The sequence below is a fragment of the Leptidea sinapis genome, chromosome 13 (assembly GCF_905404315.1).
Source record: "Leptidea sinapis chromosome 13, ilLepSina1.1, whole genome shotgun sequence".
NCBI classification, from domain to species: domain Eukaryota; kingdom Metazoa; phylum Arthropoda; class Insecta; order Lepidoptera; family Pieridae; genus Leptidea; species Leptidea sinapis.
Window position 1 is genome coordinate 14,481,198 of NC_066277.1, and position 18,997 is coordinate 14,500,194.

At 35.7% G+C, this 18,997-nt stretch overlaps 1 protein-coding gene across 1 annotated transcript in view; it reads left to right on the plus strand.

Moving 5' to 3' along the window:
• Positions 1-18,997, plus strand: part of LOC126967633 (long-chain fatty acid transport protein 1) — a 45,984-nt gene that overhangs the window by 5,543 nt on the left and 21,444 nt on the right. Inside the window, exons 3-5 of the mRNA XM_050812200.1 lie at positions 13,607-13,757; positions 13,912-14,149; positions 15,136-15,370. Of these exons, the coding sequence (XP_050668157.1) occupies positions 13,607-13,757; positions 13,912-14,149; positions 15,136-15,370 (624 nt within the window). The remainder of the gene's footprint in view (positions 1-13,606; positions 13,758-13,911; positions 14,150-15,135; positions 15,371-18,997) is intronic.

An 18,997-nucleotide genomic window follows, 5' to 3' on the forward strand; every position in this document is an offset into this window, starting at 1 on the left:
TTAGATTTTTCAAGAATACTGTGCTGCATCGGCTGTCTTGTAAGAGGCAGGTGTTACCATGAGGTTCATCTTATTCACCTCGTCATATTTTCTGATATACTGTACAATATTATGGCACATAAACCAATACTTGAATAGTGAGAAGAGTTTAAAAATTCAAACATAATGAATAATAAACTAAGTAATAAAACATTGTACCTATTGTAAAATCAATATTTGTACTAGACTAAAAATTATAAAACTCACACTAAAATTATAAAACATAACAGCCTGTACCTGTAGTCAAATAGTTGCAGGGAAACAAACCATAAAACAAATAAATGAAATATTATTCCACATTTAAAAAAGGCTTACGAACTAGATAAACACGTTATAATTATTATTATAACCACTTTCAAATCAACTAGTTTAGTGTGTAATGGGCACCACGCCAAAATTTACTTAGACTTGGTTGCATCTTATTAGCTGTTACTGATAAGGTTTAAGTCAAATTTAACGCTGATTTTAACATAGACTGCGGAATGTCTTGCACCATTGTATTCCTTGACATAGTTGAGGTTAAGAAGTGAAATATCAAGTCAATATAGAATATTTGTTTGAAACTTTTGACAGGTCACTATTTATCTTTTAACTTTCACAATAGCTTTAACCGGATATAGATATTGGAGAGAGAGAATAGAATATTGGATGGTTACGGATAAATTTATGACGCCATATAAAAATTGTCAAATGGTGCAACTCATTTTTTGCTTAACCTGTACTTTAAAATGTTTGTTATTGCTATAGTTAGTTGGTGCAACTCAGCCTTATTGATTATAGCTTGTCGAGTTTTGACATTTTGTTTATTTGGTTATATTATATATTGTTTTAAATTGAGAAGATATTTAAAGGGTGGTGGTAAAAATTTATCGATTATTCAAAATTGCTCTTTGAACCGATTGTACTATAGTTATAATCACAATAATCACAATATGAGAGTAGTTTTTGAGTGTTGATTTCGCAAACCTTGCAGGCTAAGCCAAGTGTAATAAATCTGTAACTATTGTTTGTGCTTAAAAATAAAAAATATATGGAAACTACAAGTTGTCAGAACGATCAAAGCGGCAAAACGTATCCAATAAAAACAGACTACCAATGACAAAAATACAATACCGACGAAAGTATTGAATCGAAGCCCGCTGCTTGAATATGATTCATAGCATGAGAGTCAAAATCATATCCATCTCATACACCCCTGAAAAGGTTGCCTCCTAAAGCAGTAGGAAGGTAGGTCGAGAAGACGAAAACCTTATTGTGAAACCATATCTTCTTACACGTTGAGGTGTCTTACTTACTATCTTATGAATTACTCGTACCACTCGTCTTCTTTGTGTGCACACATGAAATTTATACCGTATAAGAAATATTATTTAATAAGGCATCATCTTCCGAATATCCATAATCATCGAAATGTAATGAGAATTTCTTGAGTGATATTTCCGCTAAATTTAATCTTTCACCAATTCGACACGTGTGTCACCTCTATGCGAAGCATCTCCAGGAGATGTTGACTCGCCAAATTCTGAAAAGAGACCATCATCATCATTAGCCGGAAGAAGCCCACTGCTGGACAAAGGCCTCCCCAAAAGATTTCCACGTTGATCAGTCCTCCGCTGCCCTCATCCAACGTATTCCGGCGAACATGACAAGATCGTCGATCCATCTTGTGGGGAGCCTACAAACACTGCGTCTTACGCTTCGAGGACTTTACTGCCCCAATGGCCATCTGTCCGTCGAACTATGTGCCCTGCCCACTGCCACTTCAGTTTTGCTATCATTTGGACTATGTCTGTAACTTTGGTGAAAAGAGACTACTTATACAAAACAAAAAATAGTATCTAATTGTAGCCCTGACTATAACTTAAATTATACTTTGTACCAATCAAAAATGTAAGATTATTTCTCTGTGCGTGTGAGTCTATAATTGCGTTTGAAATCAATGACAAGTCCTCCACTATAACAAGCAATACGTGACATTAATTCAAACCTACAAATTAATCATTCCGCATTAGAAAACAGAAATGTCGCGTACGTATAATATCGACGAGCAGGAAATAGCGGCCCTGGTGTGTAACCGCACCGCGGTTGTAATAATAAACGTATGTTGAAAGTAATTTGATCAGCTGGTTTCCATGTTCAAACAAAGTGACAATATTGTTATGCCCCGCGGTTGTGCCTCTATTAACTTTAGCATGCCAACTCTTTAATAGCGGTTTTTTATTTATTAAAGTTCAGTAAAGTGTCGTAATGAAAAATATTTTAGTTTGAAAGTGATATAATAAAAAGACTTAGTATAATATGTAAAATAGCTTTAATTTAATACGGATACATAAACAAATAATTTTCTAGACTTATTTTACTCGTCCGTGACGGAAGCATGTTTATTTTATTAAAGAAGCACCAACATATTCTTTTTTATGGAGTTATGAGGATAAACGAGCGTACGAGTCCATATACCATGTGCCGTATACCAAGTAGATTAACGGCCGTTCCCAGTATACTATCTACAGATAATAATAATAATAATATTGACACACTTTTCACACAAATTATCTTGCCCCAAGTTAAGCATATATAGCCTGTGTTATGGGTTACAAGACAATGATATATTTAATACAATATACTTACTTAAAAATACATATATTCATAGAAACATACATAAATACATTTAAACATGCATGACTCGGAAACAAACATCTATATTCATCATATAAATGCTTGCACCTACCGGGATTCGAACCCGGGACCTCTAGCTTAGTAGGTAGGATCGCTAACCACTCGGCTATACAGATTGAGATAAATTACTACCTTCTACTGTCAGTTATTAGCAGTCAATAATCTGAAGCTGTCCCAAAATACCCGATAAGCCATTCTTATCGCCTTATATTGGGACGCGTGAATTGAAATTTCCATACAAATTTCTATCGCTGGTAAGCTATACGTCGTCCCATTGATAGACAGCGTGTACGGATAAGGTGAATTACTGTCGATAAGTTTATTGGAACAGAAAAGTCAACGATAGTTACGATTTTTATTTCAAGTAAGAGATACACTGAATATTGGGAACAGCCGTTAGTTTGTCATAGCAATCTTCCTCGAAATAAGATTCATATAATAATATGTTGGGAACGGGAGCGAAAACGGGAACCGGAACTCAAATAGGACATGAGATAATCTTCAATTCAAAACTTGCTTATTATTGTTAAAAACAATTTACAAACGCGAACTAAGTTGCGGGCATCAGCTAGTATAAAATAAAATTAAAGTGGTAAATATATGCGTCATTTATTTAAATTTGTATTTTGATGACATTTTGATGCAGCAATTAATTTTTATCATTATCTGTATTGAACGGGTACAGTGTAGGTATATATAAATTCAAATTCAAATATTTTTATTCAAAATAGGATGTGAAATCACTTATTGAAAGTCAAAAAAAAACTACCACCCATTCCAAAGTGAATGCCTCAGGCCTGAGAAGAATGGGCGCAACAAACTCAGCGGGCTTTTTTTTTCATCAAAAATGTGTTTTACAATTAAAGTAACATTTACAAAGTAACATTGTACAATTAAACTTATTATTTAATAGCCTGAGGGCGGTCGCTCCATTCCCAATCTGTGGTATCATTAAGAAAGTCATTTATGTTATAGTAACCTTTACCACACAAATGTTTTTTTAACAATTCTTTTGAATGTAACACCTTTGTTTTGAACATTTTCTGGGATCTTGTTATAAAAGCATATACATCGCCCCACAAAAGACTTACTAACTCGACTAAGCCGAGTAGTAGGCATCATCAGTTTATGTCTGTTCCTGGTGTTAACATTATGGTTATGACAGTTTCTGGCAAATTCACTTATGTGCCTATGAACATACATTACATTATCAAGAATATATTGAGAAGCAACAGTCAAGATGTTAATTTCTTTGAATTTTGCTCTCAATGATCCTCTAGGACCTAGGTTATAAATAGCGCGAATAGCCCTCTTCTGCAGCACAAATATTGTATTAATATCAGCAGCGTTGCCCCATAGCAATATACCATAGGACATAATACTATGGAAATAACTAAAGTATACTAGTCGCGCCGTATCTATGTCAGTTAATTGTCTAATTTTTTTAACCGCGTATGCTGCAGAACTAAGTCTGTTCGCCAATTCTTCAATATGGGGGCTCCATTGTAATTTGGAATCTAGAGTTATGCCAAGAAATATAGCAGATTCCACCGGTTCTTTCACCTCTCCGTTTAACAAAACATTTGCATTTACATTTTTGACATTTGGTACGGTAAATTTAATGAATTTAGTTTTCTTGCTATTTAACAATAGGTTCTTAGCGCTAAACCAGTACACGATGTCAGATAAAATATCGTTCACTTCGTCATACATAGCTTGGTTTCTTTTCACTTTGAAAATCAGTGAAGTGTCGTCCGCAAACAATACTACATTATGTTTTTTCTCTATAAGATTAGGAAGATCATTTATATAGATAAGGAAGAGGAACGGTCCAAGAATAGACCCTTGTAGTACCCCCATACTGAGAGGAGTCCCAGGAGATCTCCTGCCATTCACGTCGATCCTCTGAATTCTATTGTTTAGATATGAAGTCAGAAGATCGAGCGAAGTTCCATTTATGCCATAGTAGTATAGCTTCCTGACCAGCGTTGAATGTTGAACACAATCAAAAGCCTTAGATAAATCACAGAAGATGCCAAGTGCATTCTGCGATTCCTCCCAGGCATCAAAAATATTCTTGATCAGCTCAACACCTGCATCCGTTGTTGAACGTCCCCTAGTAAAGCCAAATTGTTTCAAATGAAGTAACTTATGAGAGTTAAAGTAAGTAAGCATTTGGCTTAAAATTATTTTTTCAAAAATTTTACTAAGGGTCGGCAAAACCGACACAGGACGATAGTTGTTCGGGTCAGAAGAGAATCCCGACTTAAATATTGATGTAATTTTACTATGTTTCAGAAGGTCAGGAAACACGCTACGATTAATACAATTATTAAATACTATTGCAAGATATGGTGCTATGACATCAATTATTGAACTTATTATTATAACAGAAATGCCCCATATATCAGCAGTTTAATTCATGTCTAGAGATTTAAAAGTTTTAATTATTTCTCCAGGGCTAACAAAACTAAAATTGAAACTTTGTTGACATCCTTTAACATTTTCCAGAAGAAGTGACTCAGCAACACTGGTGGAGGAGACAAGAGTGTTTGTGATAGAAACTGGAATCTCAGAAAAAAAATTCTCAAAAGCAGTAGCAACTTCCTGCTGAGATTGAATTATTGTATTGTTTATTGATAGATTATATTCAATGTTGCGGTTTTTCAATCTTCCAGATTCCCAGTTAATAACATTCCAAGTCATCTTTATTTTATTTGGTGCATTTTTTATTATTTGTCTGATATGCATAGACTTTGCAATAGAACAAACACTTTTAAATAATTTAGAGTATTTTTTAACATACTCGAGAAAAGATGTATCATGATTATACAATGATCTCTCACTATACAGTTCATATAGCCTTTGTCTGCTCCTATGAATGCCAGCTGTTGCCCAATCATTAAATGACAGGAGACCACCTGATTTAACTGTCTTAGAAGTAAATATAGAAGCAAACTCTGTTTTAAATATTTTAAATAACATATCATACATTTCATTTGGATTAATATTATATTTGAATAAATCCAAATTTGAGAGTTTAACTGACACATTGCCTCTATATTTCTCCATTCGCCTATTATTCACAGGAACAAACGTAAACTTTTTAATTTTAGTACATTTATTGACCTCAATATTAAAAGAGGCTAACTGACCAAAGTGGTCTGAACTCAGTTTGTTAATTATTGCCTGAGAAATGGGTTTATAATTGGTAAATATGTTATCAATACAGCTTTTGGAGGTGCCAGTTACTCTAGTAAATATATACTAGCTGCCTCGACAGACGTTGTTCTGTAGATAATAAAAAAAACTGTTTTATAGGAATTTACCAATAATATTTCAAAACATCAAGAATTATTTCGTAAAGTCCCTGTTGTTATATTCTCTCATAGAAAATATGTCTATATAAAACAAATATTGGAAATAAAAATAATTATAGGTCCCAAATCGAAATAAAAACTATCTCTCAAGTTGGACCAAACTGCACTCAAAAACGTTTGTGTGGTAAAGTTTACTATAACATTAATGTCTTTCTTAATGATACCACAGATTGGGAAGGAAGCGACCACCCTCAGGCTGATGAATTATAATTTTTATTGCGTTGTAACCTTAGATTAAGGATTGGTCTCCGTTGCGCTCCAACTAGATACCTCAGGCGTAGTAGCAAAGTGCGGCGACTAATACTACGCCCAAATGGGCGTACTCAAGCCAGTCTCGAACAATGTGACGTTGACGTGCCACATGTTATGTTAAACTTTGCTAATAGTTGAAACTAAAATGCCGGGTTGCGTAGTAAAACTTTGTTAAAATAATACTACTAGAAATGTGTCGTGGTGTTAAACTTTGAACTCCTCCGAAACGGCTTGACCGATTCTCATGAAATTTTGAGTGCATATTGGGTAGGTCTGAGAATCGGACAACATCTATTTTTATTCCCCTAAATGTTAAGGGTGGTCCACACGATTTTTTTTTAATTTTTTTGACATTTTTTTTAAATTTTTTTGATTATGTGTCAGCATTAAAAATACATACGACTTCAAACCCATCTACGATCAACAGTTACTTTTGTACCGCGATTTTAATATCGGCAATGCAACGTTTGCTGGGTCAGCTAGTTTCAATGTAAAATAACACGTATGTTAAAAAATTTGAATCATGCCATTGAGTGTCAAGATCCAACGCACACCAGCATCTAATAGTTGCCGTAATAAAAAAGTTATTGATCTTAGTTAGTGCGGTATCTAGTTGGAGACCAATCCTTAATCTTAGATTGTTACATTATTTCGTGAAAAAAAGATGGCCGCTGAGTTTCTTGCGCCCGTTCTTTTTATGTCTGAGGCATACTTTTTCGAATGGGTGGTAGTTTTTGACTTTCAATAAGTGTAATCATATCCCCATTTTGAATAAAAATATATTATAAAGCTGCAGTGTTTGTTTGTTTGTTTGAACGCGCTAATCTCTGGTACTACTGGTCCGATTTGAATGATTCTTTCAGTGTTGGGTAGTCCATTTGTCCATTTTTTTTTTCAAAATTAGGGATCCGTAATAAAATTGCTATTTTGTAACACAAGGTGTAAAATCGAAAACCTATTTTTGCGTGCGCTGCAAAAACTATTGACAATAGAACAAAATGATGTACAGGCTATAATATAGGCAATATTTTATTATTTATAAAACTATCGCGTGAATTATACTTTATATGGCAAAACAACGTTTGCCGGGTCAGCTAGTTTTGAATATAAATATTTGAATTTGAATAAACAAGCAGGATTTCCCATTACAAGCCCACCATATTATAGTTAAAACTATTATAGTTAATTCTCAGTGATTAACAATGCTCATTAAAATATTTTGAAAGTAAAAGATGACCTATTTTGACTTTGTAAGTATGTAAATAATAAACTTTGTATATTTTTGATACTATGGGCAGGATGATAGTAGCAAAGAATCAAAAAATATTTTGTTATAGTATACTAACACAAAATAAAAATAGTATCATTTTTTCTTTTAGAAGACCATAACGCTTAAAAAGTATTCCAGGTACTTAATCCTGTCGATAAATTATTAACATCAAAAGACTGGCACCTCCAACTATTCTAAAAGAATATTAAAATTTCAAATATTTTTTCCTTCGCCTGTATCGAACTAAATACCAAAGAGGATGTAACGTTCTATGCTTAGATCATTTATACGTCTAGATAGACAATGACAGCTGTGAAAACGTCGAAAAAAATGAATTTAGAAATAACCTCTATTTTTGAGAAATCCACGCACACTAACACAGTTTGCCCTGTGCTGCCCCGGGGCGTAAAAAGAATAGGGTAGTCCCAGGTACAAGGGTGTCGTAAGAGGCGACTACGGGCTTTTTGAAAGTGGGAGAGCCATGCTGCTGTCTTATGACGTCAGCACAATCGGACCAGACCCGTCCGGGTTGCTTACCACACTCGCACAGAATACCGGCGTGAAGTAGCGGCCTAGTGCCGCTATGTTTCGCATAGGTTAGTGTCGAGGACCGGAGGCCATTCCTTAAGGGCCGGCAACGCTCTTGTGATTCCTCTGGTGTTGCAGGAGAGTGTGGGCGGCGGTGATCACTTAACACCAGGTGACCCGTACGCTCGTTTGTCTTCCTAAAAAAAAAAGTGTTATACAAATCGCGATTGTAAGACGTAGCTTGTCACGCACACTAAACACTAAATTCCTGGCCTTATCGGTTGTCTAACAGCAAGAGACTATCTAGACCAATAATAAGTTACTCTATGATCTAGACGTATAAATTATCTAAGGTATTATGTGTATCATTGTACCAACGCATGTTATTGCGAATTAGGTTTGTTTTCGCGTACAAGAACTACTGAGGTTCAAAGTTCAAATGTTAAGAATCTCTTTACGATTTATTGTCCCCTGGTACAATGGAACCGTAACACAACAATGAAACGTCCTATATCGTAGGCGAAGATGATTCCGAGAGATTCATTTTATAAATAGATCTATTTGATGATAATATATTAAGGCTGGGTAGCATCAGCTAACTTTAGCAATAACAAATATGTTAAAGTACCGGTTAAGCAAAAAATGTGTTGCACTATTTGACAATAATTCTTACATGACGTCATAACTTTAACTGTTAATGCTATTGTTAATGTAAAATATAAAACATGTGTGTTAAAGATCCAATTAGAATATAGTTAGATATCTACTATGGAGTCCATAGAATTGTATTATGTCTACAGTATGGACACAAAACACTCCTTAAAGTGTCTACATAATAGATAACATGATAATTTAAGAGATATTATTTTTACCAGTGGGAGGCTCCTTTGCACAAGAAGCCGGCTAGATTTTGGTACCACAACGGCGCCTATTTCTGCCGTGAAGCAATAATGTGTAAGCATTACTGTGTTTCGGTCTGAAGGGCGCCGTACCTAGTGAAATTACTGGGCAAATAAGACAACATCTTATGTCAAGGTGACGAGCGCAATTGTAGTGCCGGTCAGAATTTTTGGGTTTTTCAAGAATCCTGAGCGGCACGTCCCTTATATTCATAAAAAATTCTGTTATTTTTAGATGTCGTTGTGCTCGGGCAGCGTAATAGTTTAAAAGACATATTTTATAAATATAATATATTTAACAAACACTTTATTAGCAACAAAAAAACACACAACACAACAATTTAACATACTAAATTAAATAAGGTAACAAAAATAAAAATATAATTATGTATGTAGGCTAGAAGTTATACTACTTTGGCCTAAGCAAAAATCCTTAAAATTATTTATTGCTCGTACTATTGTACGTTTGTAGAAATAACAATATTGTAAAAATCTTGCAAAGATGGCTTTGACAATTAATTATTAAATAACGGAACGGCTGTATGGGCTTGAACCCATTGCCTGTCCTAATAATGGACGAAGAAACAAAAAAAAAATAACGAGTGTGGCAAACGTCAGAATTTAGGAACCAACTTCACCCTGTTACCTTTGTGTAAGCAGTGATGCGCGCGCATTTTAAAATTTCACTGTCATAATTTAGTAATAACGCGCCCAGAGAAGTACCTATAACTTCAAAAATTAAAAAAAAATAACTGCGCATGATTCCCTGCTAAATGGAGCTGACTCAGTATATTGTTGTGTTATTGTTGTCAACACTAACACAACACTGGTTTTGCAGCAGCCCCTCGTGACATTTGGAGTAAACAGTTGCTTTAGCCTTCCTATTTTTTTTTGCTGCGGCAACACTAAGGCATAGTTCGAAATTGAACTTCTCCCAATTAATTTTAATAAATTTAATTGATAAAGTATATATTAATCTAGCATACATTTTGTTTAATTTAAGTAAAATAAATTATAAAAACTCAGTGTATATATAAACAAGTATTATTGTGTGTTACTTTAAATAACTTAAGTTTATTGTGCGTCTCCCGTGATCTGTCAGCTGTTATAAAAATGATGACCCGAGGAATCAAAGCCCGTCAAACTGAGGAACAGCTCCAACTAACCCTCGTGGAGCTAAGAAAGTAGAAGGGACAATACGAACAGCTGTTTAAAGAAAGGGACTTTGAATTTGCCAGAAACTGTCATAACCATAATGTTAACACCAGGAACAGACATAAACTGATGATGCCTACTACTCAGCTAAGTCGAGTTGGTAGGTAGGTATAGTAGGCGATGTATATGCTTTTACAACAAGATCCCAGAAAATGTTCAAAACAAAAGTATTACGTTATTCAAAAGATTTGTTAAAAAACGTTTGTGTGGTAAAGGTTACTATAGCATAAATGACTTTCTTAAAGATACCACAGATTGGGAATGGAGTGACCGCCTTGAGGCTATTAAATAATAAGTTTAATTGTACAATATTACTTTGTAAACATATTTATTTGATGAAAAAAAAAAGCCCGCTGAGTTTGTTGCGCCCATTCTTCTCAGGTCTGAGGCATTCATTTTGGAATGGGTGGTAGTTTTTGACTTTCAATAAGTGATGTCACATCCTATTTTTAATAAAAATATTTGAATTTGAATTTGAATTGTAATTAATTTGTATAGGTATCAAACGGAATGACTGAATATTATACTTTGTTGATTTTGTCGTTTTTTTTCTAAATTTATAGTGTTATAAAATAAAAATAAATAATAAATGCAATAATAATAAATAACTAATCATATTATAAGCTGTATAATATATTAAAGGTGGCATTAGGTACTATTCATGAGATATAATTGTATTGGCGATCATTGAATATTTAGCTAACCAACTTCAACGCCAGATGCCGCGTACGGCATAAAACAGGAGACCATAGCCTTAGACTTTTATATGCATAGTCTATATTGAGATATGCGCCAAAAAATTGATAAGCCTGCTATATTTGCAGCACTTATTTTCTCTTAGATCGCCACCTAAAGAACCCACATATATATATATATATATTTATATATATATATATACGAGTATAGCCGAGACGACCTGTATAGCCGAGTGGTTAGCGATCCTACCTACTAAGCTAGAGGTTCCGGGTTTGAATCCCGGTAGGTGCAAGCATTTATATGATGAATATGGATGTTTGTTTCCGAGTCATGGATGTTTAAATGTATTTATGTATGTTTATATGACTTTATGTATGTTTAAGTAAGAATATTATATTAAATATATCATTGTCTTGTAACCCATAACACAGGCTATATATGCTTAACTTGGGGCAAGATAATTTGTGTAAAAAGTGTGTTTATATTATTATATATATATCGGTACTATGACTTTAATAATACAACAAAAAAGAACTAAATTTGATTCCATATCCGTCAACTTAAATTACTACGGGATATTTTAAACTTTGACCCCTTTTGTGAATGGCAGTAAATAGAGCAATCATTCAATGAAGTGTAAGACACCTCTTGGTAGTAGCTACAATCCTGGTACTTATAGTAATGAGTGCCATCCGTGAGCAGGTTTTTTATTAAATAACGAAGCTTCTGAATTTTTAGATAGTTTTCTTGCTTGATTCGAATATCTTTTCGACATAACTGTCTATGAAAATATGTTAGTCTATCTGCTAAAAAAGTTTAAAATTATTCATTGTAGGTTACCTTATAAAGTTTTTCTTTGATTAACACGAGTGTAAATTTAAATAAAACACTTTGAAAACGAGATCTGGAAAGGTCTTGAAACGTCGGGTTAACTAAAATAAAAATGAATCTTTTACGCAAAAATCTAATGTAGAAATAGTTATTTCGCACGCGTTTTAATCCTTTAAAAGTGTTTTATTTAAGCCTTATAAAGGATTTTTAAAGTAAAACTTTTATTTCATCGTCTCAAACTTTTTCGTCTGTGTGTTGCATGACGCGTGACGGTCGGGCGACGCCTATAGTTCGTAGCAGCTGACCGTGTAGTCTATAGACTATTACTCATTTGTGCCAGTGCTCCATGCTATTTCCCATTATTATTCCAATTTATCAAGTATAAAATTAAGATTGATAAAGCGATTTTTATACCCTTAATGGAATATCATTCCATAAATTTTTAGTTAAATTTCTATAATGTGAAAAAAAGCTTCACTTTTACCGTAGTTTCATAAAACCACACAATCCTTTTTTTCTTTTCTTTGTTAAGAGATTTGTCCTGACAAATTATTTCTCATCATAAGAACAGCTAGTAAATTAATAAAAGCATTGCACGAACCAATAAACACTCTAAGTACACGCTTCGCCTGTTATGCAACAAAAATAGGATGAAACCAGAATACCGGATACGGGTCATTATTCAATTGCGCTGCATAACCTTGACTACTCACAAATTATGTTCCCCTAGTACCTATACTGTTATTGATACGGGATCTGTATGGAATATTGAAATTGACAACTCAAATATAAAAATTATTATGATAATAAGGGACGAGACGAGCGGGACGTTCAGCTGATGGTAATTGATACGCCCTGCCCATTACAATGCAGTGCCGCTCGGATTTTTGAAAAACCCAAAAAGTCTGAGCGGCACTACAATTATTGCGCTCGTCACCTTGAGACATTTGTCTGGAAGGGATCGGTTCAAGCGATAAGACCGCCCATTGCGTACCTGTACTTAGCTTAAGACCTTTTCATTATATAAATTTTTATTTTTTTGTCTGTATGGTATGCAATAATGTGTCTATCTATATATCTATCTATTTAATTTCACTAGCTACGGCGACTTCCAGACCGAAACACAATAATGTTCACACATTATTGCTTCATGGCAGAGATAGGTGACATTGTGGTATCCATAATCTAGCCGGCTTCCTGTGCTAGGGAGCCTCCCACTCGCAGTAGTAGAACATAAAAAGCTTGAAAGAAATTTTATTGAGCGACGCATAGCTGAGCGAAGCTCCCACCGGGTGACTCCAGTTGATTTCTGTGTTAAATTGTTTCTCGGCCATTTATGGATCGATTTAAAAAAAAATTCAACTCCTATGAGTTTTCTATAAAGCTTTCGAAATTTTCTAGGTTATTGTCGAGACAGAATTTTGAATTTCGACTTGATTCAATTAATATAATTAAAAACAAACATGATTTACAAATTATTCTAAATAAGCACTCGCTTTTTATATTTATTTAAAAATTGAGCCGATTGATCAAATCACAATCAAATATTAATTGTAAAACTGCTATCAATCGACAGTGATTCGACTGCCAGGTTCTAAGTTATTAAATTTGCAACAAATAGGGCGCTAATTCCTCATGTTAAAATATGGCGCCTAATTCCAGAAGGTTATTTTATTGTTTTTGTTTGGATTAATTTTGTTTTGTTTTTGTACACAATCTTAGTTTACCTTCGCTTCGCTTAAAATAATATACGCCGCAGCGAAGTGGTACGACGAGCTATTGCGGAGTCCTAGTTTTAATAACTGTACTTTTCATTGCAGGGGATTGAAAGTGATTTTAGCCACGATGTTCAATGTTTGGCTTTGGGAACGAAACGGTACTACAGTTACAACAAGATGGGAGGAAATAGCTAGAAAGACACCTGATAAAAAGGCTCTCGTTATGGGAGATAGAGCCTTAACCTTCCGAGAGGTAAGAATAACTAAAATAGCATTGGCTATGATAGGTCGAAAGGAGAACAGAATACAAAAAAAAAACAAACAAATATTCTGAATCTCTTTTAATCCCTCATTTTCTTGTATAAAAACAACATATATAAATATTAGCTTTGTGTTTGTTTGCACAGGGAGACGAGCTTAGCAATCGTATCGCCTGGTATTTTAAACACCAAGGCTTTAAGCCCGGCGAAGTGATAGCCCTATTTATGGAGACACAGCCAGAGTATGTATTCCTGTGGCTCGGTCTAGCAAAAATCAGGGTTACCACGGCGTTGGTTAATACAAATCTACGAGGCAAGAGACTGGTGTACTGCCTCAGGATTGCTGAATGCAAGGCGGTGGTATTTGGGGATGAAATGTCTGATGGTGAGTTAACATGAAACATAACGATCCTTAACAATTCTACTTCTTCTTTGCTACGCGGTGTGTCATAAATTGGTTAAGCCTATTTTGAAGAAAAAGTTTTCCAAATAAGAGATAAATAAGGGTCACCCGATCGTAAGTGATTACCGCCACCCATAGTCCATGCATGGCGTGGTGTACCTACACCCTTTTTTGAAGGATCTCATTACATATAGTTGAGGAAATGCCGCGCTTTTTGCGCTTTAGCTCATTCCAAATTTTACTTGAACGTGGTAGAAAATTCTTTGGAAACATTGTAGAGGAATGCCACATATTCAAATGGTGAAGAGAACAAAGTTTGTAGCATGTGGTGCGAAGGTGGAATTGGGCTACATTGATCGGGTCAAACAGCCTTTCCGAACACTCCCTGCAATAAATGCGGTAGAAGACACACAAAGAAATAACATACTATGTAAATAAAGTAAAACGTGGTGCATGCTATTTTTTTCCATTGGGGTAGTCAAATAACTAAATAGCTCCCTCGGGTATCAACAAACAAAAATATTAATAAATTATTTATTGCCATAAAAAACACTACAAATATAAAATAAATAATTAGGCTACGCGGTGAAACAAAAGGCAAAAGGAAATGGATTTATGTTTCCACGCAGCGCTGTTTTTCAGCCAGTCCCTCCTCCCTAAGGTGTTGAGTGGGAGTGAATGTATTGTGGCTCCCCGATTACCTAATTAAGCTATCTTTTTTTTTTATTAAATGTTATATTGAAAAAAAAGTGTTCTGATTACCCAAGTGTATGTGTGTCTATGCGTGTGTGCGTGAGTGTGAGCGTGTGTTTAAGTCCGTACATAGAAAAAATCTTTTAGAGAAAGGTATTTCCAGTGAAAGTGTTTCAATTTCTCCGCAGCAAATTGCTTTTTAGTAGAGCAAAACGGTATTTTTTTAAGCACTCGATACTCATTTTTTCAATGTTATTATATATATTTAATTTCAGCCATCAAAGAAATCCAGACAGAACTCCATGACATGCCACTCTTCCAGTTCAACTCGCCAGATAGAACAGCAGCTCCAATACTCCAGGACACCATCCCGCTGTCTACAGAGATAACAGGGATGTCAGTTGAATCGTTCAAAGATTCTGAACCAGCTAAACCAAGAGATACATTGTTGTACATATATACCAGCGGGACCACTGGTTTTCCGAAAGCTGCTGTAGTAACGAACATCAGGTATGTAGAACGAAAAATCTAGTAGCTGACCTACAAACATTACATTTTTTATGGAAAAGGTGGAAGCGAAAAACGAGCGTACGGGTGGGTCACCCAGTATTAAGTGATCACCACCGCCCACATTTTCTTGCAACACCAGCGGAATCACAGGAGCATTGTCGGCCTTTAAGGACAATGTACGCGTTTTTCGAAGGTACCCATGTTGTATCGTCCCGGAAAACCCAACAAGAAAGCTCATTCCACATCTTTGTTGTTCGTGGAAGAAAACTGCATTGTGGAGGAACGCCACACATTCAGGTGGTGGGGATGATGTTTTAATTTGTCACATGTCATGCAAAGGTGGAATCCAGTGGCAGAAATCAGGTAAAACAACTCTTTGGACTAAAGACACATCTGTCTTTTTATGCAGACATACGGGAACCTGATGGGATGTGACCCCATACTGTCTTGTAAGAATCACAAAAGCATTGCCACCCTTATAAAATATCCAATAAACGGATAAATGAAGCTGAAAACCAAAACCACATTGGTAATTGGTGAGAGTCAAAGACGCTTTTTTGTCTCCCAAAGAGTTGAACAGAGAGTAAGGGAATGCATTTGCCTCACATATTTATTTATTTATTTAGGCAATCCAAACATATTACAATAGCTTCTAAACTAAAGTCTTAATGGGCTGCGTTCAAGCGGCATTTGATGACGTGCTTGCACAGATCCCCTCCGCTGAAATCGTAGTCTTGGGTGATTTCAACGGGCACAATGCCGAATGGCTTGGGTCACGTACCACAGACTACGCAGGGTGATCTGTGCATTATTTTGCATTGGCGTATGGTCTCTCCTAATTGGTTGAGTCGCCAACGCGGCTCCCGGATGTGGATAGCCATCCTCACTCCTCACTGGGCGCAGCATTCAGGTCGTTGTCGACGGTTATTGCTTGAATCCCAAGCCCGTGAACGCTGGAGTGCCCCAAGGCTGTGTGTTATCGCCCACACTGATTCTTCTGCATATCAATGATATGTTGGACACCTCCAATGCTATGCAGAAGACAGCACTGGTGATGCCGAATACACGGGCCATGCAGGTCTCTCTCGGGAAATCGTCGACCAGTGTCGGGAGAAACTTGTATCTTCTATCGAGAAGGTCGCGGAATGGGGTAAATTGAACCTTGTCCAATTTATGTCCCCCAGAAAACTCAAGTGTTTGCGTTAACCACTAAATAAACCCCATTTGGCGTATCACCGCTCTTCGAAAACACTTCCCTTAAAGCCTCGCCTAGTATCGGAATACTGGGTCTCGAAATCTCGAGCGATTGCCAATTCCGTGGCCATCTGGAGGGCAAAGCCAAATTGGCTTCAAAGAAGCTGGGCGTCATTAATAGAGCACGGTAATACTTCAAGCCGGCCCATATTCTAGCGCTCTACAAAGCGCAGGTCCGGCCACACATGGAGTATGGCTTTCATCTCTGGTCTAGCGCACAGAAGTATCAGCTCGTCCATTTGAGTGTTCCGAAGAGCTGTTTAACCTGATGACTGCCGCCGAATTCCACCTTCGCACGACACGCCACAAGTTAGGATATCATCCCGACCATCCCCAGTTTTTGAGGTAACTAAATCATATCGATAATGAACTGTTGATAAATGTTTATTCCATTGATTGATAATTGATGATTTTTTTAAGCCATACTTACTATGAATGATAAAGACGTGTCCTAAAATATAATATGATAATGCACGACATACACATGTTTATTGTGAGACAAAATATTAAGAATGCGTAATGTTTAAGCAGTTGTGTAAATTTCTTAAATTACCGTGAATATTTTTGTATTAATACATAAGTCGTTTCGGCCAATAGTGTCGGATGAGACTTGTTATACTAAATTAGGTTCTTTTCTCTTGAGAAAGTTCCGGAATGGAGTTAGATGGTATCTTTCTGTATCTTCTCCCCGCCATTTTAATGGGTAGTGTTTACCCAGACTATGACATCCACGTTACTTTTTTCCATGTACTGAAATTTGAGCGAAGTTCAATTCCGCCTTTATCTGGAAGTGAAAGTAGCATTGATGTCTGATATGCTTGTTGTTCTCAATAAAACGAGACTTGTATCATATTTATTAATTTATCTTCAGGCCACAGCTTGCCTATAGCGTATCATCAACTGTAAGCTATGAAGAGGGGCTCTAATCATCTGAAATGATTTTTTTTCAGTCTTCTGAACACTGTTCTACAGCATATATAGGGATTTAAACAATATTTTTTGTTTTTAAACCTCAAATATAAATAACAAACCTCAAAAAAAATAACCCTCAATTCTAGGATTAATACACAAATAAAATTTGAAAAACATAATTTTATGAACGATGCGGGACTCGAACCCACGACCTCCGGCGTTCCGTGCCGGTGCTCTAACCAACTGAGCTAACCGTTCGAGTAACGTACCGTTATAAAATCTTGTTTGCTTTGTTCAACTCTCAGGTTGTTGCTTCATCTACAGGATCTTCTTTACAGATGATAACCTGCTTAACCCCAATATTTGTTATTTTTTTTATAATTTTTTTTTTCAAATTTTATTTGTATATGAGGATTTGTCTGTGGAACTATTTGGGTTGAGAAAAAAGAACAAAATGTTAAAGTCACTGCACCACGTTCGTGGCTAAGCGTTCCACAATCGCGCGATTTGCAAGACACTAATTGCATCGAATAGCTACTCTATTGGAGCAGCTTTCTGTTCTACAGCTATTCCCAAACTAACATCAGTGAGAGATAAGATAAAGATAAGACTACCTTTTGAAGGGGGGCAATTATTACATTTAACCTAGTGAGGTACTTGCTCATTTCCCCTCTCTAAAATGTCAACATTGATTTGTCAATGTATGCGTTAGCCTGTGGTTTAATATTCAAAACTGTGGAGAGGAGCTAATACCACTTTTTACAGATTTTTAACCGACTTAAAAAAGGAGGAGGTTCTCAATTCGTCGGTTTTTTTTAATGTTTGTTACCTCAATACTTTCGACTGGGTGAACCGATTTTGATAATTCTTTTTTTATTTGAAAGCTGGTGCTTCCCGTGTGGCCCCATTGTAATTTGGTCCATGAGAAAACCATAAAAGTCTTAAATTTTCACGTCTGTAAAGCTAGAAAGGTCAAGTCGGCAGAATCACTCGTCTTATATCTCAAAATTTAGTGCTCATTTAGTGCTAATTTAGTGCTGATAACAGATATTTGGTGATGTGAACTAAAAATGAGAACACTGCTAACTTTTCATTAAGCTAGCAGTGTACCATCGTGACTAGAAAGGTCACGTCGGCAGAATGTCTCGTTTTATATCTCAAAATTTAGTGCTCATTTAGTGCTAATTTAGTGCTGATAACAGATATTTGGTGCTGTGATAGGGGGACTAAAAATGAGAACACTGCTAACTTTTCATTAAGCTAGCAGTGTACTATTCGTGACTAGAAAGGTCAAGTCGGCAGAATCACTCGTTTTATATCTCAAAATTTAGTGCTCATTTAGTGATAATTTAGTGCTGATAACAGATATTTGGTGCTGTGATAGGGGGGCTAAAAATGAGAACACTGTTAACTTTTCATTAAGCTAGCAGTGTACCATTCGTGACCGCGTTATGATACAGT